Source organism: Peromyscus maniculatus, chromosome 21 (assembly GCF_049852395.1).
Source record: "Peromyscus maniculatus bairdii isolate BWxNUB_F1_BW_parent chromosome 21, HU_Pman_BW_mat_3.1, whole genome shotgun sequence".
Lineage (NCBI taxonomy): Eukaryota > Metazoa > Chordata > Mammalia > Rodentia > Cricetidae > Peromyscus > Peromyscus maniculatus.
The window spans coordinates 49,253,554-49,277,312 of record NC_134872.1 but is presented as its reverse complement, the minus strand read 5'-3'; the positions used below and the strand labels follow the sequence as shown (position 1 = coordinate 49,277,312).

Genomic DNA, 23,759 nt, shown 5'->3' with positions numbered 1-23,759 from the left:
ATGAAAGTAATACATATTTAAAACTTTAGAGCTAGGCGGTGGTGGCGCATGCCTTTAATCCCAGCACTCAGAAGGCAGAGGCAGGCAACTCTTTGTGAGTTCAAGGCCAGGCTGGTCTACAGAGCGAGATCCAGGAAAGGCGCAAAGCTACACAGAGAAACCCTGTCTCAAAAAACAAAAAACAAAAAACCTCACAACTTTAGAAACAGACTCCATTTGAACTCCTGATCCTCCTGCCTCTACTTCCCAAGTAGTGGGATTACAAGCATGCATCAGTACACCTGGCTACTCCTTCTCAGTCATTTCATAAAAGATACACAAATAGCCAAAAGTTGCCTGTCACTGTTCTGCTACTGTGAAAGGACACCACGATCCACACAACTCTTATAAAAGAGAGCATTTAGCTGAAGCCCAACATGGCAGAGACCTATTGGGCCTTCGTGAAAAACTCTCCCCTTCTGATGCCAATGGGGATTGAGAGCCCAATATGGCCAGCTTTGGCAAGCATTAACGCAAGCCTAGGAACTGTAGCCATGCAGTTGGATTCTTCAGGAGGTGATGTATGGTAACTGCTTTTTCAAGTATGTTTGAGAACATGTCACCCAGACACCTTGGAGATTAAGGATAACCCTGAAGGTCACTGACCTCCATTTGATAACAATAGCATGCCAGCTAAGCCTTTCCATTTTCACAATCCTCTTCAAGCTGCTGTAGTACCTACTTTTCAGGAGTGGCTCTGTACATTTACTGGCCTCCTGAAATTCATTTAGCCCCCTTTGAAGATACCTCAAAATTTATAAGCCTGAATGTAGCCATTATGAGACCATTAGTTCTGCTCCTTTTGAGCTGCCTGTTTTTTCTTTATGGTTCTTACTTGTTCTTTTGCAGAGCTGCCAGCTTAATTCGTGCTAGGATCAAGAAAAATGGACCTTGGTTTGTGTTCCTGGAGTTGTGTCCATACCAGTGGATGCCCACATGCTCCAGAAGAGAATTTGACATCACTGCTGCCGTTGTTGCTGTTATAGCAGTGGTGGCCACCGCTGCTACTATTTCTGGGATTGCCATTTCATAACTGGTTACTACAGCTAGCACAGTGGAGACCCTGGCAGCAAAAGTAGCTACCACAGTTAGTTCATCTTTCATTCTATTGGGCATGATAAATTTAATTCAATAGTTATATACATCTCCATTGGCTTTGAAAATTATAAATTTATAAAGTCAAGTTCCAATTGCTTTTGGGATACCATCTTACAAGGACTCCAATTTGCAGTAAGGCTCATTAAGGAAGGGAATGGCTCAGCTGCTTTAGCCTACCGAATATGGGTGGGTTAGGACTTCTGTTGGTCTTTTCTGTGTCGAACACACAGATTGCAAGCCCAGCGCCACTTTGAGATCTTCAGCAGCAGTTAACTCTGCAGCTCACACATGATTGAGTCTGTATGATAATGAGCATTCAGAGACGGGTAATGCCTGAGGGTCCCCCCCCCCCACAACCTAAGACAGAGCGCCTATATGGCCTGGGCAGATGTCTCCATGACGGAAAGGTGACCTGCTGATATCCCACGCAACCTAAGTCAGAAACTCAATTTTTAGAAAAAGGGGGTGAAAGACCCCCACAGGAGATCTTCCCTCAGGAGAGACCCCAAACCCAAGGAACACGCCGAAACCACGAATCAGATGCAAACAGCAAGAGGGTTTATTTAGATACACAGGTACATGGGGCGCTGAAGTCTCTTGGAGGACTTGCGCGCCTTCCTAGGGTAAGGGGGACTTTTTATAGGATCCCAGGGGCAGAGGCACGGTTACAGAAGCGAGAAGCATAGTTACAGGGTTCCCATTGGTTGTTTCAAAGAAGGCCAGGGTGAACTTGGGGACATATTTTTAATTCTCGGAAATTTGGTGTGTGTGGCTGACTTGGCCTTGCCTAGGGTACAGTGGGTGTTTTCCTAGCCCAACTGTTTATTCCCCAAGGCCAGGTGGCCAACCACAGATATCCCGTTTTGACTCAACGGTTTCTCTCCCAAGGCCGGGTGGCCGACCACAGTTATGAACTCCTCTTTCTCTGGTACTTGCCTTGCAGAATGGCGTTTCTTAGACTAAGTTATTGGGATGGGGGGCGGGGGGGAGCTTTCAGGGGGACCTGTAGGGCCCTGGCCCCCGTTTTGTGTAACTGTTGCCTTGCTTGCTGACCTTGACCTTGATATCCTCCCAATGCTAATTCCCTCCCGGGTTCCACCCTCCTGAATGCTTAAGGGAAGTTCCTTGTCTGTGTATCCTGCATATTGGGCATTAACAGCTTAGATGCAAGATTGTAAAACATCAGTAGCGAACTTCTGCCCTCTGGGGTTCTCCCATTGTGCTATAAGCCTGCATTTAAGCCCTCCTCCCTCCTTCAATAAACGGCATTCAGCATTACAAAAAAAAAAAAGGTGTAGGGGGGGGCTTTCATTCCCCCATTTTCTTTTGTTTTATATGGAATCTTTCATTTAATTGAACTGCGTCTCCTGATCGTCGTGCCTAAGGCGGTGGTACTGTTGGGTTAGTACCAGTGCCTGTACTACTGACACTCTATCCTTAACAAACTGAACTAGCCTATTAAGGATACAGGGGCCAAATAGGAGGAGCAAAGTGAGTATGATCAAGGGCCCAAGAAGAGAAGATATTAAGGTCGTAAACCAGGGGGACCTATTGAACCATCCTTCAAACCATCCTTGTTGAGATTCAAACAGCTGCTGGCGCTGCTTCAGTCGTTCTCTCAATTTAGCCATGTTGTCTCGAACAAGACCAGTATGGTCCGCGTAGAAACAGCATTCCTCCTTGAGGGCTGCACAGACCCCCCTTTCCTGTAGGAAGAGGATGTCTAATCCCCTCCTATTTTGTAATACGACCTCGGATAGGGAGGTGAGGGACTTTTCTAGGGCGCTTACAGACTCTTCTAATGCCTTGATGTCCTCATGCATGGCTGACTGGAGTTGTTTAAACTGAGAGGTCTCTAGGAGAGCAGCGGTCCTGGTCCCGATTCCTGCTGCTAACTCTCCCATAGTAACTCCCCTGAGCAATAAGGCCAGGGTTAAGGAGACGGGCTCTCTTCGCAACCGGGACCTCTGTTCAGCATAGTTAAGGATGTATTCAGATGTATGGTAAATTACCCTGGGCCATAATTCAACCAAAACACAGTAATCTGAGGTGGTGTCTAGTACTGCCCTTGAGATGCAAGGGGTTAATCCTGTGCTACAAGCCCAGTAGGTTCCATAGGGGGCAGCTAAATAATAATTTCCCTCCGTCGGCTGATGAATTTGATTACATAAGGCTAGATGGGTCGTGGGGACATTTCCAACACAGAACCCTTGGCCAGATACCTCGGACAGGGTTAGTTTATGCATGGGGGTAGAGAGGCATCGCCCTTGCGGGGATGTCTGGCTTGTATAATTACCTGTTACCGCAATTCCCTCATAATATGGAGGGCTGGAAATCAGGCAGAGCCAACAGTCCTGGGTCTTCTCTGGTGCGGTGGTATTGAGGGCTAAGTAGGCCCCCTGTATCAAGTCAAGTAGTCTATCCCCTGTTCCTAATATTGTAGGAGGTGTAGTTAATCCTGGGATGTGGGTAGGGACTCTTGCCACACCCATGCCTGGGGACTTATGTTCTTTGAGGACTTGGTTGGGACCTACTGCTGCTGTCTGGATTTCCGAGACCTGAAGCCGGATCGTGAATGTTAATCCCCTGTTATAGTCTTTTTCATATAATCTTAGTCCCCAGACCCTCCCCCTTGTCCATTCAGGGAAGCTTTTTCCTGTTTCAGTAAAGGTAATTTTCAGGGGTAAGGACAACCCGGCTTGGTAGTGATTCTGGCCCGTTGTGGGTGTCAATCCGGCCTCGGGAGCACAATAAAACCATCCCCCTGGCGCCTTAGGGAACCCTCGTTCCAGTTTGATCAGATCCCAGCTGGACTTGGGGTTCCACCAAGCGGATCCGGTGGTCTCGCACCCCCAACTAGCACAGAAGAAGTCTCTGGCTCCCCCACATTTTCTGGCCAACTTTCGGTCCCTACCATCCCCAGGGCAGACATAGAAATCATGTTGGGCCCAACGGCATCTTGCCAGAGGGGTCCTGCACCCTGGGTGCTGGACTGTCCCAGGATGGGTAGTCTTATTTAGGTCACTTATCGCCACATCTCTCACCCCCCAGGAATCATCCGCTCCGGTTGCTAGATGGCAGAAATCGGGGGTTAAAGTGGGCCACCATGTCCCTAGGGCATGGTTAGCAGTCGTGGACCAGACTACGTCCCCAGTCTGGGAAATGACCTGCCAGGTAATTTTCTTAACAAGTTGGGGGCTCTCTGGTGATGCCCCTCCTAATGTTAGGAGGGTTACTAGGGGGATTAGGAGGACCCACGGGTGAGTCTTATCTGTAGTGGGTTTGGAGAGCGTTGAACCTTCCATGTAGATGTCTCGGTGCTCTCAGCTTCGTCGGGTTCTTTGGCGGCCTTCACATGCGACGCGTGGACCCAAGCCGCTATCCCGTCAACCTTGAGTGCAGTGGGAGTAGTTAACAGGACGGTGTATGGTCCTTTCCACCTCGGCTCTAGGTTCTTGGATTGATGGCATCGGACCCAGACAGAATCCCCAATCTTGAATGGGTGAGGCACCACCGGGCGATTCAGTTGCTCCCGGTAGGCATCGGCCAGGGGTTTCCACACCGTCTGTTGTACCAGTTGGAGGGCTTGGAGGTGCGCCTCCAGGGTAGGGCTAGTAGCAAAAGAGGAGATATCAGGGTGAAGGAAATTTACAATTGGTGGGGGAGCTCCATATATAATCTCAAACGGGGTTAGGCCGTGAGGCCCAGGAGTATTCCGGGCTCGGTAAAGGGCTAGTGGGAGTAGAAGCACCCAATCTCTAGTGCCAGTTGCAAGCGTTAATTTGGTTAAAGTCTCCTTAATGGTTCTATTCATGCGTTCTACCTGTCCTGAGCTCTGGGGGCGGTATGCACAATGGAGTTTCCAATCAATCCCTAGTAGCCTGGCCACCTTCTGACTTACCTGGGAGACGAAGGCGGGCCCATTGTCTGACCCCAATATCTGGGGCATTCCATACCTCTTGGTAGGGAAGGCCTCTGTCTATTCTGAAAAAGTGTCTACAAAAACCAGAAGGTATCTGTATCCATACAATCCGGGTTTTATCTCGGTGAAGTCAAGTTCCCAATGGACTCCGGGGCAGTGGCCTCGCAGGCGGCTCCCTCTGCTCAGATGGGCTTTTCCTGGGTTAACTTGGGCACAAGCAGGGCAGCTGGAAGTCACCTGTTGGAGGACCTGTTCCTGATTCAATAATACAGTGTCCGAAGCCTCATCAGCCAGAAGGGCTCTCATCTTGTTTTTGCTTAAATGGGTTAGCGCGTGGAGAAACTTGAGCATGTATTTGGTGTGGGAGGTTGGCATAACTAATTTGTCATCCATGATGTAAGCTTGTCGCTCGGGGCTCCATTCCGCCCCCATTTTCTTTGCTAGTTCCTGGTCCTCCGAGCTGTAGGGCATGGGGTCCCTGCTTGGCTGTTGGTCCTGCAAGACCAGCAGCTGGTCGCCCCTAGGGAGTTGTAAGGTGACTGTCCGGGCTGTCAGATCAGCCAGCCGATTTCCCCATGTTACGACAGAGTCATCCTTTTGGTGCCCGGGACAATGTATAATGCTGAGCTGATGTGGGAGGAACAATGCCCTTAAGAGGTCTAAAATTTCCTTTTTGTTCTTAATTTCCTTGCCCTCCGAGGTCAAGAGGCCTCTTCTTCTGTAGATTTCTCCATGTACATGGGCAGCAGCGAAGGCATATCTGCTATCGGTATAGACCGTGAGTCTCTTACCTTCCGCCATCCGGAGGGCCTGGGTCAGCGCGATCAGCTCTGCCTTTTGGGCCGATGTTCCAGGCGGCAGCGGTGAGGCCCAAACTACCTCTGATTCAGTGGTGACGGCTGCTCTGGCCCTCCGTTCTCCTTCTTGGAGGAAGCTGCTCCCATCCGTGAACCAGATGAAATCTGGGTTCGACAGCGGTTGATCGGTTAGGTCGGAGTGGGTGCGATGGGCCTCCGCCAGAATCTGGAGGCAATTGTGCTCCTCGGATGGGTCTGGCAAGGGCAGCAGGGTTGCGGGGTTGAGGGAGACAACTGGTCCGAACACCACTCGGTCTGTGTCTAACAACAGAGCCTGGTAGTGGGTCATCCTGGAATTTGAGAGCCATCTATCTGGGGGCTGTCGGACCAGAGCTTCCACCACATGGGAGGATAACACAGTTAATGGCTGTCCCAAAGTCAGTTTCCCTGCGTCCTTGAGCAAGACAGCAATGGCGGCTACCATGCGCAGACAGGGGGGCCAACCTGCAGCTACTGGGTCTAATTTCTTGGATAGATAAGCTACAGGTCTCTTCCATGGCCCCAGTCTCTGTACCAGCACTCCTTTTGCAAAGCCTGAGTTCTCGTCCACGAACAGTTCAAAGGGCTTAGTCAGATCTGGTAGGCCAAGAGCTGGTGACTCAAGTAAGGTTCTCTTAATTCGTTGAAAGGCCTGTTGTTGCTCCTCTCCCCAGTGGAACATGGCCCCGGGCTTGGTGAGAGGATACAGGGGGGCAGCCATCTCAGCAAAACCTGGGATCCAGAGGCGGCAGTAGCCGGCAGTACCTAGGAACTCCCGCACCTGGCGGGGGTTCCTTGGAGGAGATATGGAGATTATGGCCTCCTTCCTTGCTTTCATGAGCCATCTCTGTCCTCCCTCTAGGGTGTAACCCAGGTAAATGACTTTGCTTTGGCAAATCTGGGCCTTCTTGGCCGAAGCCCGATAGCCCTTCTGTCCCAGTTTAGCCAAAAGGCCCCGAGTGCCTCTTAAACATTCAGCCTGGGTTCTGGCCGCTAGGAGGAGGTCATCCACATATTGGAGCAAGATTAAGGCCGGATGTTCGACCCGGAACTCGGCCAGGTCTGAGTGTAGGGCTTCATCAAAGAGGGTCGGGCTGTTTTTAAACCCCTGGGGGAGCCGAGTCCAGGTCAACTGTCCTGAAAGTCCCATCTCTCGGTCTCTCCATTCAAAAGCAAACAGCAGTTGGCTCTGGGAATGCAATCTCAAACAGAAGAAGGCATCCTTTAAGTCCAGTATCGTATACCAAATGTGGGTTGGTGGAAGAGTGCTGAGGAGGTTGTAAGGTTTGGCACCATGGGGTGTATATCTTCAACCCGTTTATTAACCTCCCTCAGGTCTTGAACCGGTCTGTAATCCCCTGTCCCAGGTTTTTTTACAGGCAGGAGGGGGGTATTCCAAGGGGATCGACAGGGCACAAGTACCCCCTGGTCCAGGAGCCTCCGGATGTGTGGTTTAATGCCCTCGTGGGCTTCCCGGGACATGGGATACTGTTTGATTGAAACAGGAGTGGCGGAGGCTTTTAACTGAATAACAAGTGGGGGTTGGTTGTGAGCCAGCCCCAAGCCGCCAGTCTCTGCCCATGCCGAGGGAAATTCTCTCAACCAGTCCTGCATCCCTTGTGGTGGACCCTTAGAGGGCTCGGATTCAAACAGGCGGTATTCCTCTTCCAATTTTAGGGCCAGGACTTGTAGGGGGGTCCCTTTGGGTCCTGTAACGGTCGACCCCTTGTCATCAAAATAGATCTGAGCCTTGAGCTTAGTCAACAGGTCTCGGCCCAATAATGGGTGAGGGCAATCAGGTATATGCAAAAAAGAGTGGGTTACCTGTCCAGATGCCAGCTGAACCTTTCTCTCGGTGGTTCATCGATACCTCCTGCTACCTGTGGCCCCCTGGACCAAAGCTGTGCGGTCACTGAGAGAGCCTCCGGTATGGGTCAGGACTGAATGTTGAGCCCCGGTGTCCACTAGGAAGGTCACTGGCTGCCCTCCCGATCTTGAGAGTTATCCTAGGCTCAGGGGGGGACTCCTGGCCTTGACCTCCCTAATCCTCCAGATTGAGGAGGTCCGTGGCCCTTGGCTTAGTTCTCCGAGACCCTTGAGGCTTCTTTGGGCAGTCACGAGCCCAATGTCCTCTCGCTTTGCAGTAGGCGCACTGGTCTTTGTCAAGGGGTGCCCTTCTTTGATCTCCCGCCCTAACTCCCTCTCTGACCTGTCCCTGAGACACTACAGCGGCCAGGACTTTACTTATTTCTCTATGATGTTTCTTATCTCTCTCTTCCTGTTTCTGCCACATCCTCTCCTCCCGCTCTTCGGGAGTTTCTCTCTTATTTAAAACTATCTCTGCCTCTCTTAATAAATCTGACAAACTGAATGAGTGCAGTCCCTCTAGTCTCTGTAACTTGGCCCTTATATCTGGACTTGACTGATAGATGAAAGACAAGATGACGCTCGGCGCCTGTCCTGGATCTTCCGGATCGTACGGGGTATACATCCTATAGGCCTCTTTGAGTCTTTCCAAGAATGCTGCCGGCGTCTCATCCTTTCCCTGGACCATATTTCTAACCTGAGCCAAATTGGTAGGGCGCCTAGCAGCCCCCCGGAGACCCGCTAAGAGCAACTGGCGAAAGAGACGTAGGTGCTCCCTACCTTCTGGGGTCATGAAGAACCAGTTCGGGTGGGTGAGGGGAAAGGCTGCATCAATGACATTAGGCAATTGGGTGGGTCTTCCAACGTCTCTAGGAACCTGCTTCCGAGCCTCCAAGAAGACTCGCTGTTTCTCCTCCACTGTCAGGAGGGTCTGCATTAACTGCTGACAGTCGTCCCACGTGGGCTGGTGGGTCACTAAAATGGACTCAATCAGGTTAGTCAAGGCAACAGGGTCCTTAGAGAAAGGAGGATTATGCTGCTTCCAGTTGTAAAGATCAGAGGCCGAAAACGGCCAGTATTGGAACTGATGATTGGGGCCCTCCCGAAGGGGGAAGGCCCTGGATTCTTTGGCTGGTTCGTCGCACCTTCCTCGTAGGTGACCGGCAATTGGGGAGGGGGCCGGAGCCTCATCCTCCCGCTGTCTATGTAGAGGCTGTTCGGGGCCGCGGGGGGGGGGGGGGGGGGGGGGGGGGGGCGGGGCGCCGGTCCCTCTGGTGCCGCCGCGGGGGCTGCCGGTCCCTCCGGCCCCCGATTCCCCGGGTATGGCGGTGGGTCCTCTGTCAGGAGGTCAATAAGAGGTGAATTGGGGTCCGGGGGAAGGACAAGGGTCTTAGGGGGATCCTTTCGTGGGAGAACAGGGTAAAGGGAGGAAGTAGGAGGGGCAAGAGGGGGCGGTGGTGCCCTCGGGGGGCAGGCCTGGGGCGCTGGAGGGGAGAGAAACGGCCTAACCCATGGGGGGGGGGGTTCGGTCGCCAGGAGTCTCCATATGGCGATGTATGGGACCTGGTCCGGGTGGCCATGGGGACTCGGAGCGAAAACTTTTCCCTCCACCTGTGAAATAAGACTGAGGTTAAAGGTTCCCTCGGGAGGTCATCCTACATCCATCATGACCCATTCGGCCTCGCAAAAGGTGTCCCATTTATTCTTCTTGACTACAACTCCCTCATTGTTGGCTCGTGCCTTCACGACCGACCAGTGGTTAAGCGTGAGGCTCAGGGTGGTGGTGACAGTCTGTCCCATAGCTGTTTCTAGGAGAAGAACAGTTAAACAGAAAATGAAGAACGACAGACAAACGCAAATAAGACTAACACGCGCTGCGCGGCTTCGGTTCCAAACCGAAAGCAAAAACTCAGAAGGAGACTGCGAGGGTCCGGACCCCTCGTCAACGACCAACACCACGTATCCCTCGGATACGTGAGTGGCCCTGAAAAACCGTGCCCCTGAGGGGACTTCAGACACCCGTGGAACGTCTTCCAGGGTTACGGTGGGCGAAGTCCAAGCTCGTCAGCTCCTTCAGCCCCCACCGCCACAGACAGATTATCAGATGCGCGCAGACAGACAGACAACACTCAGACAGGACAGGGATGACATATACCGAGGCCGGCCGGCTTACCTCCTGACGGTGGGTTGGTGGTCCCAGGGAGGGGTCTCGATCCCGGACGAGCCCCCAAATGAAAGACCCCCACAGGAGATCTTCCCTCAGGAGAGACCCCAAACCCAAGGAACACGCCGAAACCACGGATCAGATGCAAACAGCAAGAGGGTTTATTTAGATACACAGGTACATGGGGCGCTGAAGTCTCTTGGAGGACTTGCGCGCCTTCCTAGGGTAAGGGGGACTTTTTATAGGATCCCAGGGGCAGAGGCACGGTTACAGAAGCGAGAAGCATAGTTACAGGGTTCCCATTGGTTGTTTCAAAGAAGGCCAGGGTGAACTTGGGGACATATTTTTAATTCTCGGAAATTTGGTGTGTGTGGCTGACTTGGCCTTGCCTAGGGTACAGTGGGTGTTTTCCTAGCCCAACTGTTTATTCCCCAAGGCCAGGTGGCCAACCACAGATATCCCGTTTTGACTCAACGGTTTCTCTCCCAAGGCCGGGTGGCCAACCACAGTTATCTCTCCCAAGGCCGGGTGGCCGACCACAGTTATGAACTCCTCTTTCTCTGGTACTTGCCTTGCAGAATGGCGATTCTTAGACTAAGTTATTGGGATGGGGGGGGGGCGGGGCTTTCAGGGGGACCTGTAGGGCCCTGGCCCCCGTTTTGTGTAACTGTTGCCTTGCTTGCTGACCTTGACCTTGATATCCTCCCAATGCTAATTCCCTCCCGGGTTCCACCCTCCTGAATGCTTAAGGGAAGTTCCTTGTCTGTGTATCCTGCATATTGGGCATTAACAGCTTAGATGCAAGATTGTAAAACATCAGTAGTGAACTTCTGCCCTCTGGGGTTCTCCCATTGTGCTATAAGCCTGCATTTAAGCCCTCCTCCCTCCTTCAATAAACGGCATTCAGCATTACAAAAAAAAAGAAGAAGGTGTAGTGCTCTTACAGAGGACCTGAGTTTGGTTCCCAACATCCACACCAGGTGGCTCCAAACTACCTATAACTCCAGCTCCCAGAGATCTGATGTCCTCTTTTGGACACCATCCCCATAATTAAAAATAAAATGAGCAATTTTAAGAGAGAGAGAGAGAGAGAGAGAGAGAGAGAGAGAGAGAGAGAGAGAGAATGAATTTAGTTGGGTGATTGGTAACAGTTTAGAGCATTAGTCCATGATCATCATGGTGGGAAGCAGGCATAAATGGGGCTGAAGCAGTAGCTGAAAGCTTTACATCCTGGTCTGCAAGCAGAGAGAAGAGACCGGGCCTAGTGTGGGCTTTTTGAAACCTTAAAGCCGACCCCCAGTGACCCAGCTCCACTAACAAGGCCACACCTCTAATTCTTTCCAAATGGTTTCACTTAGGACCCAGCATTCAAACATACTGGGGGTGGGGGTGGAGGTCACTGTCACTCAAATCACCACAGTGCCTAATAATGGACTCAGCATCATCATTCATGGGAAAATGAAAATTTAAACTACACAGACCAAAAACCAATGATGTACACTAGGGGGAGAGAACCAACGGGTAATCTAGTTGATAGATAGATCCCAATCGTAAATTTAGGAGAAAAAGAAAATGTTGCATATCAATCAACCTCAGATTGAAAACATGCAGGAAAAATGTTAAATGACTGTATATAGATACTTCTCATCATTCTCTAAAAGATACAGTATATTTATTTATATAATAATAATATTGTGCTAGGTATTATAATTAGAAGTATCTGGGAGAGGCTGGGGTGTATTACTCAATGTTAGAGTTCTTTCCTAGCATTCTCAAGACCACAACTTTGAACCTTAGCAAGTGCCTCTGTGTGCGTGTGCGTGTGTACAATGGCATAGGTCATATGCAAAATTGGAGGTGGTGGTGAGACAGGGTAGCTCTGGCTAGCCTGTAATCCACTATGTAGACCAGGCTGGCTTCAAAGTCACAGAGACTCACTTGCCTCTGCTGGGACTAAAGAACAGCTGTCACCACAATTGTCATCATGCAAACTGTTTACTTTGAAATACTCTTTAAAAACATGGTGGCACACTTCTGTAATTCCAGCACTCAACAGGCTGAGGCAAGAAGATTTTAAGTTCAAGGCCAGCCTGAGCTACATGGAAAGAACTTTGTTTCAAGAAGAAGACACACACACACAAATGAAGAGAATAAATGAATACTACGTAAATGCCCTGTTTCTCTGCAAATTTCCAATAATAAGCAACTTTCAATAGATCCCACCTGCAACAACTACTTTGTGATGTTCAGTGATTTTCTATTTGTAGAATTTCTTTTCTGTTTTGAGGAGTGGTTCTTTTATTTATTTCCCCCTTTATTTATTTTTAAAAGACAGAATTTCATGTAGCCCAAATTGGCCTAAAAACTTGCTCTGTCGCCACAAATGACCTAGAACTCCTTGATCCTCCTGCTAAATGCTGAGATTACAAGTACAGCCACCATTGTCATGGCATCATGATTTTTAAAGGTTCTCAAGACATTTCCACCATGCAGCAGCTTTGCATACCCGGCCTATCATAAATAATACTTTCACAGAGCCACAGGGTATTCATGATTTGAATATAAGAAACAGGTTATACAGATGAGTGAGCACCTAACTGTAACAAATTTCTCAAATGAACATTCACCGAGAAAAAAGTGCCAAGCAACAACTACAAAGCTGAGTGCTAGTGTAAAGAAAATAAATCATTAAAAATCTGAACACTCAAGGCATTAACTCCTTACAAATCACTCACCTAACACAAGGCGATCTTAGGTTAAAAAGCCGCAAGTCAGGTATCCCTTTGTTTTGAAGAGGATTTTCTGTCAGAAAACGGCAAATGTGTTGTCACAATCAATACAGGGAAGTACCATATTCGATATAAATATCAGAGGTAAAACAAGAAGCTGTGATTTAAGGGCAGGAAACATTTACTAAATAGAAAAAAAGTACACCTCATAAAACATACGCAAAATAACAGAGTGAAGTTGTTAAGCCTTTCAGTTTATGTGTTCTTTTTGTATTTAATATATGTATCGGTGTAAAATCAAGACGCCCAAACTTTGCTCCCGAAAGGATTACGTTAATTTGGGTTTGGCTGTCTCTGTCTCTCCGAAGCAGGGTCTCACACTGTAGCCCAGGCTGTCCCCAAACCCGAAGCAATCCTCCTGCCTCAGTCTGCCAAAGGCGTGGTGGGATGCGTTTGAAAACATTTCGGTTTATCCCATTCTGTACAAAACACATTCGGAGCGGGCCGTGCAGGAACACGCACAAGAAAATATGTACAGGTGAAGAGGACGGTGTAAGTTACAAGAAAACGACCCTACAAGAGACCATTTCAGGGCCTTCGCTCCCCGGAAACATGTTTCCATGTCGGCCCCGTGTACCCCCAGTTACTCCAAGTAAAACCGGGAGCCAAGCCAACGGAAGTATCCCGACACAGCGATTCCCAACCGCGTTTCAAGGTTCTTACCGCGGCGACCAGCACCAGTCAAAACTGTCCCGCGCGACGCCGCGGGCTCCGGGCTGAGTCCCCTGGAGGGAGAAGGACGGCGCCTGGACAATGTCGTCGCCTCCCCAGGAGCAGGCCAATTCCGAGAGAGACGGACTGCCCGTGACGGCGGAGAACCGGACCGGTGTCCCCAGGATCCCGGCGAGCGGTCCTCACAGCCAGAGTTCAGAAAGGCGCCCAGCGAGCGACGGTTGGCGCGCCTGCGCACCGCGGAACTTCCGTCCCCCGCCCCGCCCGGCCAGGCGCGGCGCGCTCACGGAGCCGCCACTTCCGCGCGCGCATGCGCAGGCCCGGGCCCAGCGCCTGCGCAGCGCTGGCTTCTTCCCAGCTGCAGCCTCTTGGTGCTCACGCTCCTCCTCCCGCTCCCCACCCCCCCCTGCCCGCCGCGGCCTGGTATCAACGTGTGGCCCCGCCAGGGGTGCCCTGTGTGCCTCGTGCTCCCGGGACGGCGGTGGTGTTCTCGGCTCTAGCCATGGAGATGGAGCAAGTGAACGCGCTGTGCGAGGAGCTAGTGAAAGCGGTGACGGTCATGATGGACCCCAGCTCCACCCAGCGCTACCGGCTGGAAGCCCTCAAGGTAGCTGGAGTCCTGGCGCCCAGGGCCTGCCCCGAGACCCCTACCCCAGGGTTCCCCTACGGCCTTTCCAAACTCATTTGTCTCCCGCCTCTGCGGCCCTTGGACCTCCCACTCCCCGTGGGGACAGTGGCTTCTGGTCGTGCGGCCCTCCTCACCTCTTCCCACTTGGGTCTTCTCTTGCTTGTGCGCCTGTCTTTGCCTTGAACTCGAGGGTCGCTAACTGCCGCGCATTCTCTAGCCACTTCTCAGTGGCCTTTCTGCCCACTCCTCACGTCTTTTCACTCTAAACCACACCACGATCACCGCAGGCAGCGCTCCTCCTGACGCCCCGGCTAGCCACACATTGCCTGGCGATCTGGAAGCGCACGTGCAAATTCTGCCCCCAGTGCCCCGTATTCTTCCCTGCTGATCCATTCCAGACTTGTGCGGATTTCCGATCCCCGACTATCCCTTTTCTTACATCCTTACTTGTCTCTCCTTGGAGTCTTGGGCGTCTCTGGCTGATTTGTAGCACTCTCCCCATGTTAATAGGAGGGAGATACTCTTTGGCTATTTTTGCGCTAAGATGAGCTTTACCGCTGGCTTTGCATTTTCACAAAGGCACTTTGATTTCCTGGAAGTAGTTCTCTTGAGGTGCAATGCCCCAAGGTCTAGCTCAAGTTTTGCTATTTGGGAACGCTAATACCTGCAACAGAGAGTCTTCCCCATTAGAGTGAGCACCAACATAGAGATGTATGTGGTACAAGGTTTGGAATCAAACAACTGTGGTTTTTGTTTTGTTTTGTTTCTTATTGTGAAGAGTTTTACTTAGGCACAGAAATAGAATACTACAGTGATCCTGAACAGGCCTGTGACAGAAACTCAGATGATACACAGATTTGCTTGTTTACTGTCTCTCCCTGTCACCCGTATTTTTTAAAGCTAACTCTAGGGGTTAACATTCCACCTCTAATGGGTATATGTCTAACTTTCTTTTCACACTTTTAGGTCCACTTTCTTTTTAGTATTAACATGACTACTGTCAAAGTGGATTATATCAGTAGCGCTAATCTAGATTTTGCAGCTTAAAAATACAGCTAAAAAGACAGACCTAGTGACAGTCTCTTGCTAAGACAGGCCTAGTGACAGTCTCTTGCTACTCAAGAGACTAAGGCAGGCCATTCAAAAGTTAAAGACCGGCCTGAGCAACTTAGGGAGACCCTTTCCTGTAAGTAAACAGATGGCTTAGCGGATGAAGTGCTTGTTCATGGCTGGGTGCTGTCATCCAGACATGGCTCTGGAAGATACCAGCAGATCCCTGAGCTGGATGGCCGGCCAGTCTAGCCAAACCATGAGTTCCAGGTTCTCAAAACAGCCTGGAGAAAAGCAATCTTTAGTCTCTGGCGTTCATTTGCTTGCCCAGCTACATGCATGTGCACATACATGAATACATTGCATACATATACCAAAAAGAGAGAGAAAGCTGAGGATATAGTTTAGTGGTAGTGTGTTTGCCTAGTACATGAAAGGTTCAGTTCCCAGTAACACGGACACCATCAGCTAAGGTTGAAATTTTCTTAGGATTTTTACTCTCCATTTTCTCATGTTTCCCCGTGGAAATATTAACTTTTCTTCTTTCAGTTTTGTGAAGAGTTTAAAGAGAAGTGCCCTATCTGTGTCCCGTGTGGCTTGAGGTTGGCTGAAATAACACAGATTGCCGTTGTCAGACATTTTGGCCTTCAGATCCTGGAACATGTTGTCAAGTAAGGAGCTCTTGGCCACTGCAGTTTGCTGAAGAGAGCAAGTCTTTAATCCTTTTATGACTTACACAGGTGCTTTTCCAGTGACTGGGAGAGGCCAGAACTCCCGCGGTTTACTTTTATCCAGTTAAGTCGTCCATGTAAGGCATGTTGCACATGCTGCGCAGTCAGCAAGCCAGGCACGGTGGCGCTCATTGCAATGCTTAGAGCACTGAGAAACTGAACAGGAAGATTGCCCCAGATTTAGGTCCACAAGGCTACATAGTTTCAGTACAGTGAGCTACAGAGTGAAACTTTGTATCAAGAAACCAAGTTTTAAAAAAGAAACAGAAAAGTTTTTTTTTTTTTTCTCCTTGAAAAGCATCAATATTGTGAATGGCTAGATGGACATTTGCCTTTGGGCTATCAACAAAATCAAGGAGAAAAGCTGATTTGTGACAATAATACTGTATAAATGTTAATTAATGCACAAAGGCATATATGAAGCTTCTTAAGAATCTCTGTTGTCTGGCTTAGTGTGGATTTTTTTTCTTCATTCTCTGAAGAGTAAGTACAGAATCAAAAGTAGAAATTTTTTGTTTGTTTGTTTGTTTCTTACGATAGGGTTTCTCTGTGTAGCCCTGGTTGTCCTGGAACTCACTCTGTAGACCAGGCTGGCCTTGAACTCACAGAGATCAGCCTGTCTGCCTCAAGTGAGGGGATTAAAGGTGTGTGCCACCACCGCCTGGCAGCAAGTATACTTTCTTAATGAAAGAAAATATAAAAATGTAAAGCTGGAAACAGATATTCTTTTGAAGAAGAAAGTTCTGATATGGTTTTGTTGATTTTGTTTTGGTGGTCAGGTTTCGATGGAACAGCATGTCTCGATTGGAGAAGGTTTATCTGAAGAACAGTGTCATGGAGCTGATGGCAAATGTGAGCCAAGGGGTATTGGGAGATTTGTGTTCCTAGACATCTGTGTAAAAAGTCCTGGCTTCCCTCTAAACTGACTCTCCTGTCCTGACCACCCAGTCCCAAATAACCAACTCAGAGGCTAAATATGAATTATAAATGCTTGGCTGAAAGCTTAGTCTTGTTACTAACTAGCTCTTACATTTTTAAGTTAACCCATATTCCTTATTTACGCTCTGCCACGTGGCGGTACCTTTATTAGCACATTCGTCTGCTGCCTCTGTGTCTGGGTGGTGACCCTCTGACTCTGCCCCTCTCCTTCCCATCATCCTTAGTTTGGTTGCCCTGCCTATACTTCCTGTACTAGAGCTCACTCTGTAGACCAGGCTGGCTGGCTGCCTCTACCTCCCAAGCGCTGGGATTAACGGTGAGTGCCACCACCGCCTGGCATGAATAGGATTCTTAGATGTAGCTGAAAGTCCTGTCACACATCTTTGATCCCAGCATGTGGGAAGCAGAAGTGGGCAGATCTCTGAGTTCAAGGCCAGACTGGTCTACATAGTGAGTGCCAGGACAGTGAAGGCTACATAGAGAGACCCTGCCTCAAAATAAGTAAGTAAGATTCTTAGATGTAAATTAGATGATTGCAACACTTTGAGTCTTTTTTCTTTTTTATTTAACCTTAACTACTGTGATACGTGTGATGAAAATCATACAGAGTGGATTTGTTCACTCATGAACAAGACTTCAAGCATGCGATAAGTTGATGGCCTTTTGAGTTATTTAATTTAGTCAGTCTCACTGTGTAGTTCTGAGTGGTCTCAAACTGTTCTCTTTCCCCTGCCTCCTGAGCGCTGGGATTCAAGGTGCACTCCCCCGTGTCGGGCCAGCCCTCCTTTTTTTCGAGCTAGGACTGACTTCATTGTGTATCCCATCCTGGCCTCCACATCATAGCGGTTGTCCCTCCTTCAGCCTCCTGTGTGCTGGGACTGTAGGCATCAGCCACCATGCCCGTCTTTTTTTTTTCCCTATTACAAAGAATATGAAAAGGGGGATACCCACATATTTGGTGGGGGTGTCTTTTGAGACAGCTTCTTGTGAAGCCCAGGGCAGCTTCAGTCTTGCTATGCAGCTGAGAATAAACTTGAATTTCTGACGCTCCTGTGTACTGGAATTACAGGCAAGCACTACCAACCTGGCCTTTTTAATAGGAAAAAAATATGCTTTGCAAAATTATGATTAGTTTAGCTAGTTAAGACTTGTAATTCATTAGTCCTACAGAGATTGGCAGTGATGGATTATCAGTTTTAAAGTTTAAATTCTTGGGAGACAGTGATAGTTTATCTTTCTCTTTTAATATTAGAACTACTGGTGCGATAGTGCTCCTCGATGCCCTCCCAGTCTACCAGTTTCCCAGTGCAGGCCTTATTTCTGTATTCCACTATGGTCTTCACAAAAAGCAATATGAAAGCCTCTTCAGTTTGTGAATAAGAGCAGCCATGTTTTCCTGGCTCTGACCCATTTATTAGCTGTTGAAACCTTCATTTATGTTTTAAGTGGGAACAATGCTCAGTGAGAATGCAGGACTAGTGATTCATACATGGAGAACAGGTTTAGGTTCAAAGGAGTCCTGATGATTAGTGTGGTCTGTAACATTGTTTTTTATTCCATTCATTATGGCTGGGGGGGGGGGAGGCTGGGTGTGGCATGAGTACTGTGGTGTGTGTTGGAAGAGCAGAGGATAACTTGAGGGAATTGGTTCTCTGTTTCCACCATATGGTTTCTGGGATTGGAACTGAGCTGGTCAGCCTTGGAGACAAGAACCTTTACTCACTGAGCCATCTCCTGAAACCCACATCACCCCTTTTCTTGAGGCATGGTTTCATGTGGCTCAGGCTGGGCACAAACTTCACACGTGGTAGAGAATGACACTTATTCTGTCATTGTGTGCACACACTCAAGCATAGACAGAGCCCAGACATTGACGAAGGTCAGAGGGCAGCTTTGAGAAGTCAGCTCTCTCCTCCTAGCATGAGTTACTTGAGTTGAACCCAGGACACCAGGCTTACAGGAAGCACTTTGTACCTATTGAGCCGTGTCACTGGCTCTGAGGATGACTCAAAAGTTGTCTTCTGATTCTCCAGCCTCCACTTCCCCTGTATGAGATTACAGGTGTGTACCTCCACACTCAGTTTATGTCCTATTGGGATCAAAGCCAGGACCCCAGCCAACCGGGTTATATTCCAAGGCCAAGGGTTCTGTGTTTTTATAGCCCAGTTTTTATGTGTAGAATTCAGTCTTACAGTCTCCAGAATATTTCTTTCTCTCTCTTTTTTCCCCCCAGGGAACATTGAGTATTCTGGAGGAGGAGAACCACATTAAAGATGTTCTGTCTAGGATTGTGGTAGAAATGATCAAGCGAGAATGGCCACAGCACTGGCCTGACATGCTAATGGAGCTGGACACGCTCTCCAGACAAGGGGTATGGAGCACATGCGTGCTGGCTGTGTGTGCTTAAGGGTAGAACAGACAAAAGGGGTTGCTTGCAGTAGTGTTCACAGTTTATCAGTAGCAGGTCATCTGTTGGCATATGTGCATAATAAAGTGCTTTTGTTTAACTAGCTTATTTCTGTTGGCCTAGGAAACGCAGAGGGAATTAGTGATGTTCATCCTTTTGCGATTGGCAGAGGATGTAGTGACCTTTCAGACACTCCCCACTCAAAGAAGAAGGGATATTCAGCAAACATTAACACAGAACATGGAAAGAATCTTCAGTTTTCTGCTCCTCACACTTCAGGAAAATGTAAACAAGTACCAGCAAGTGGTATGTATTTCCTCCTCACGAGGTTCTGTCTTTCGAAGCTGGAAATTATACCCTGCTTATATTCTAAGCAAGTACTTTGCTATGAAGCTATTCCTTCAGCACTCTCTTGCTTTTTGTTTTGAGTGAAATTCTTGCTAAGTTGCCAGGGATGTCCTTGATCCCACTCAGCATCCAAGCAGGCTATGAACTTGTGGTCCTTCTTGTCTTAGCCTCCTGAGTAGCTGGGATTACAGACCTATGCCACTGGGTACAACAAAGGTCCTGTATTTGACCTGAATATTTTTGTTTTGGAATGTTTTGTTTGTTGTTTTTGTGAAAATGACTTTCCAGGGGGAAATGAGAGTGTCTGGTTTAGCAGAAGGTAATGCCATCTTTAGAGCAACATTTCAGAAAATGTCAGGAGAGAAATTAAACCATTTTCTCAAATATTCATCTCAATGAGTTTATATGTAAATTCCTTTTAAAATAAAATCATTCCATTCCTTTAAAATAGCATAAGAGCCAGGTATGGTGGCATACTCCTTTATTCCATCACAGGGAAGGCAGAGGCAAGCAGATCTCCCAAGTTCCAAGCCAGCCTGGTATACTAATGAGTTTCAGGTTAACTAGGATACATATTGAGATTTTTGTCTACAAAAACTAAGAAGCATAAAATGACAGGTTAATATTTGTTATTAAAACTGTCGATGGATGCCGGGCGGTGGTGGCGCACGCCTTTAATCCCAGCACTCGGGAGGCAGAGGCAGGTGGATCTCTGTGAGTTCGAGGCCAGCCTGGGCTACCAAGTGAGTTCCAGGAAAGGCGCAAAACTACACAGAGAAACCCTGTCTCGAAAAACCAAAAAAAAAAAAAAAAAAAAACTGTCGATGGGATTTGGTTCCTAGCACCCACAGGGCATCTCATAGTCATCTATAAATCTAGTCCCAGGAGCTCTGACACCCTCTTCTGGCTTCCTCAAGAACCAGATGCACACTTGGTGCACAAACATATTACAGGCACAATCCTCACACATATAAATTAGTGAGATGACGACAAAACCTGTCTAGACCGTTGATAGGTCAGTGAAGTCCGGACAAATCATGGTGTTCTTTTGGTCCTGGTTCCTCTTGCAGTGGGTCAGTTGCAGTGTGTATTAATTGTTACTGCGTGATGCGGTATTCTGTTCTTAGAGGGTTTTTCTTCTACAGAAAACAGACACTGTCTTTCCCACCTTTATCCCTTTATCGTTTTTTTAGAAGCCATTTTTTCAGAAGGTATTTGAAAGTTAATCCTGGAGTTTGAGAGCTGGCTCATCAGTAAAGAGTGTAGTGGAACTGTGTTTGGTTTCTGGTACCTACATGGCAGCTCATAACTGTAATTCCATCTCTAGAGGACTAGACACCATCTTTGGCCCCCACTGATACCCTTACAGACATGGCATATATTCATGCAGGCACACACATTTACAGGAATGAAAATAAAAGTCTTTTAAAAAGAAAAAGATAGCTGGGCATGGTAGTTCATGCTTTTAATCCCAGCACTTTGGAGGCAAAGGCAGGAAGATCTCTGTGAGGTTGAGCCAGTGTGGTCTTCATAGTGAGTTCCAGGAGAAGACAGCCAGAACTACATAGTGAGACCCTGTCTCAAAAAAACAAATAATAATATTAATAAAATGAAAACCCATTGGGTGGGAAGAACTGGGGAGATGGTTCAGTGAGTAAAGTTCTTGCCATACAAGCATGTGGACCTGAGTTACAGGGTGTCTGTAATCCCAGGACTGAGCAATGGACACAGCTGGATCCTCAGAACTTGCTAGATGACCAGGCTAGCCAGCTGGTGAGCTCTGGCTTCAGTGAGAAACCCTGTCTCAGAAACGATAAGGAGGAGAGAAATAGAAGACACGTGATATTGACCTTATACAGCCTGTATATCACTCAAACACATACACAGGTATCTGTACATACACACACGTATACGCACATGCACATACCACATGTGCCCTACAAAAAAACGATGTTCAAGTTCACTCCCAGCTACATATTTGAGGAGACTGTCTTAAAACAAAACAAAAATCAGAATCTGTTTTCCTTAGGAAATGCAATCCCTTTATTTAAGATGGATTAGCTTCATGGAGGAAATAGAAGCAGGTTTGACAGATTAGGTTAGGACACATATTTTTATAGTCTAATAACAGTAAATTAATGATGATATTCCTTAATTCTTGAAAGAATTCTAGATCAAAGTTTTTGGACCTCAGGAGTATTTTCATGTTTTTGAGGGGAGGCGTCTCTATGCATCCCTAACTGTCCTGGAACTCACTCTGTAGACCAGGCTGGCCTCGAACTCAGAGATCTGCCTGCCTCTGCCTCCCAAGAGCTGGGACTGAAGGCGTGCGCCATTACCATGCCCAGCTACTTTTAAACTTTTAAATGCTGGGTGTGGTGGTTCACACCTGTCAGCCCAACATTTCAGTCGTCAGGGTAAAAAGTCAGTATATAATATTCTCTTCTGCTAGAGAGAGTTCAAGGCCAGAGTCCAGTAAATGAGACTTACCCTGCCTCAAAAATAGTTTCAAACACAGAATAGTTAGCACCTGGAGAGCTACACTTCATACAGTAAGGTCTGGGAAAAGCTTCACAACACTATGTGATGAAAAATTATTTTCTAAGCCAGCAAAGTACGACAGTGGGTAAGGGTACTTACTGCCAGCCTCATAGCCTGAGGCTCACTTGGTAGAGGGAGAAAACAAAACATTTTCTTGTTATCCTTTGATCTCCACATCAGTTCTGTGCCTGGACACATACCACAAATTATAAGTGAGTAGATTTTAGAAAATGTGCCACATGTCTTTATTTTCCAGCACTTGGGGTGCAGAGGCAGACAGATCTCTGTTTGAGGCTAGTTGCTGGCCAGTCAGAGCTACATAGAGAGACCCTATCTCAAAAAACAACAATAAGAAAGAAAACATTTCTGGGTATTAATTCCTTGTATCCACTCATCCTCTTGGGATTCTTTCTCATTTTTCTTTAAAAAAAAATTACATTTTCTCTGCTTAGAAAACTTTTTCCTTGTTGATAGCTATCTTTAATGCAGTCTGTTGGTCTCTACGTATCAATTGCACTCATCAGAGTGTGTGCCAAAGCAGCTCAGTTTGGTGATGGCTTGCACATAAATCAGAAATAAATACTCGAGAGTCTCCTTCTTTCACTCTGTGCCCCATTTTCTCAGTCTGTTAACCAGGCTGCCCTTCCAAGGATCAGAACACACCAAGAGGTCACCTTTGGTCTCATGTATCCCAGGGTTGGCTTCAAACATGTCACCCTACTGCTCCCACCTTCCAGATGCTGAGATCATAGACAGGCACCTGCCTGGCACTACATTTTGAATTTCTGTGTCACTCATTCATAGTTCCTGCTCTGTGTCCCTTCACAACCCCGATTAAGGAGAGTATGAAATCGTCCACAGGTGATGAGGAAAGAAGCTTGTTCATTGGCTCGCATCCCCGGCCTGCACTGGCTGCAGGGCTTGTGTAGTGAAAGGTAGAAGCTGGACCTAGTGCCATTGCTTACATCCTTTAGGACTCTAGTAATGATGGCCTTCAAGTACTGCAGAACGTCATGACTTTCGCTTGTTTTTATTTCTCCTTTGCCTTCAGGAGTTGTAGGTATTTGAAACATTCTCACTATGTCAGCTGGCTGTCCTAGAACCTGATCCATAGGATAAAAATCAGCTGTGTTTGTATACATTTATGCAGAGCAGCCATGACTTATTTACTACTGTGGCATGCCTGATGCATGATACTGCAGTTATACATAGGTGGTCCCAAACTTAGTTTTCTTTCTTTATCCTGTTCTTCGGTCAGTCTCTTGATTGCCAGTGTTAAAAGGATGAGGTAGGAGATACCATCAGGTTGAGGTTAGCCTGGGCTACATAGTGAGTTCCATGCACACCAGAGCTGTATAGCAAGACCTTCTCTGAAAACAAACCAAAAAAGTTAGATCTATGTAAACCCTCATCCTTTCAGGCCCTTTATTAGAGAGTAGAAAGTGATCGTGTGCCTCTTCCTCATTAAACCCTTGGGTTCTTTATACTTTTCTTACAGAAGGCTGATGCTTCTAAGGAGGTGGAGGTAAGAGCACTGTGTGGAGTTGGAAGGACACTTCTTAAAGCCTCAGGTATGGGTAGGTGTGCCTAATGGCCGCAGCCTTCTGCTGGCCCCGGCCGTGGGTGTCTTTTGTTTGTTTCCTTGCTTATCGATAGTGGGAGGTACAGTGACATATGGGACTTCCTGAGGAAGATGAAATGGCCACACTCGCCAATATGTTCTTATTGA

The 23,759-nt window shown here is 48.0% G+C and overlaps 2 protein-coding genes across 6 annotated transcripts in view; one reads left to right on the top strand and one right to left on the bottom strand.

The window, feature by feature from the left end:
* Positions 1-14,350, bottom strand: part of Polh (DNA polymerase eta) — a 41,266-nt gene extending 26,916 nt beyond the window's left edge. Inside the window, exons 1-2 of one of the 5 annotated variants that reach the window (XM_076557746.1) lie at positions 13,378-13,700; positions 12,661-12,727 (exon numbers count right to left, since the gene is read on the bottom strand). The gene's annotated coding sequence lies outside the window, so the exon portion shown is untranslated. Of the gene's footprint in view, positions 1-8,541; positions 8,663-12,660; positions 12,728-13,377; positions 13,701-14,148 lie in introns of those variants that run through there. The other 4 variants (XM_042266088.2, XM_042266090.2, XM_042266089.2 and 1 more) reach the window with 4 other exon arrangements.
* The window catches only part of Xpo5 (exportin 5), a 47,867-nt gene continuing 37,876 nt past the window's right edge, over positions 13,769-23,759 (top strand). The window contains exons 1-6 of the mRNA XM_042266087.2: positions 13,769-13,993; positions 15,614-15,735; positions 16,575-16,647; positions 18,968-19,105; positions 19,265-19,447; positions 23,529-23,555. Of these exons, the coding sequence (XP_042122021.1) occupies positions 13,889-13,993; positions 15,614-15,735; positions 16,575-16,647; positions 18,968-19,105; positions 19,265-19,447; positions 23,529-23,555 (648 nt within the window). The 5' untranslated portion in view covers positions 13,769-13,888. The remainder of the gene's footprint in view (positions 13,994-15,613; positions 15,736-16,574; positions 16,648-18,967; positions 19,106-19,264; positions 19,448-23,528; positions 23,556-23,759) is intronic.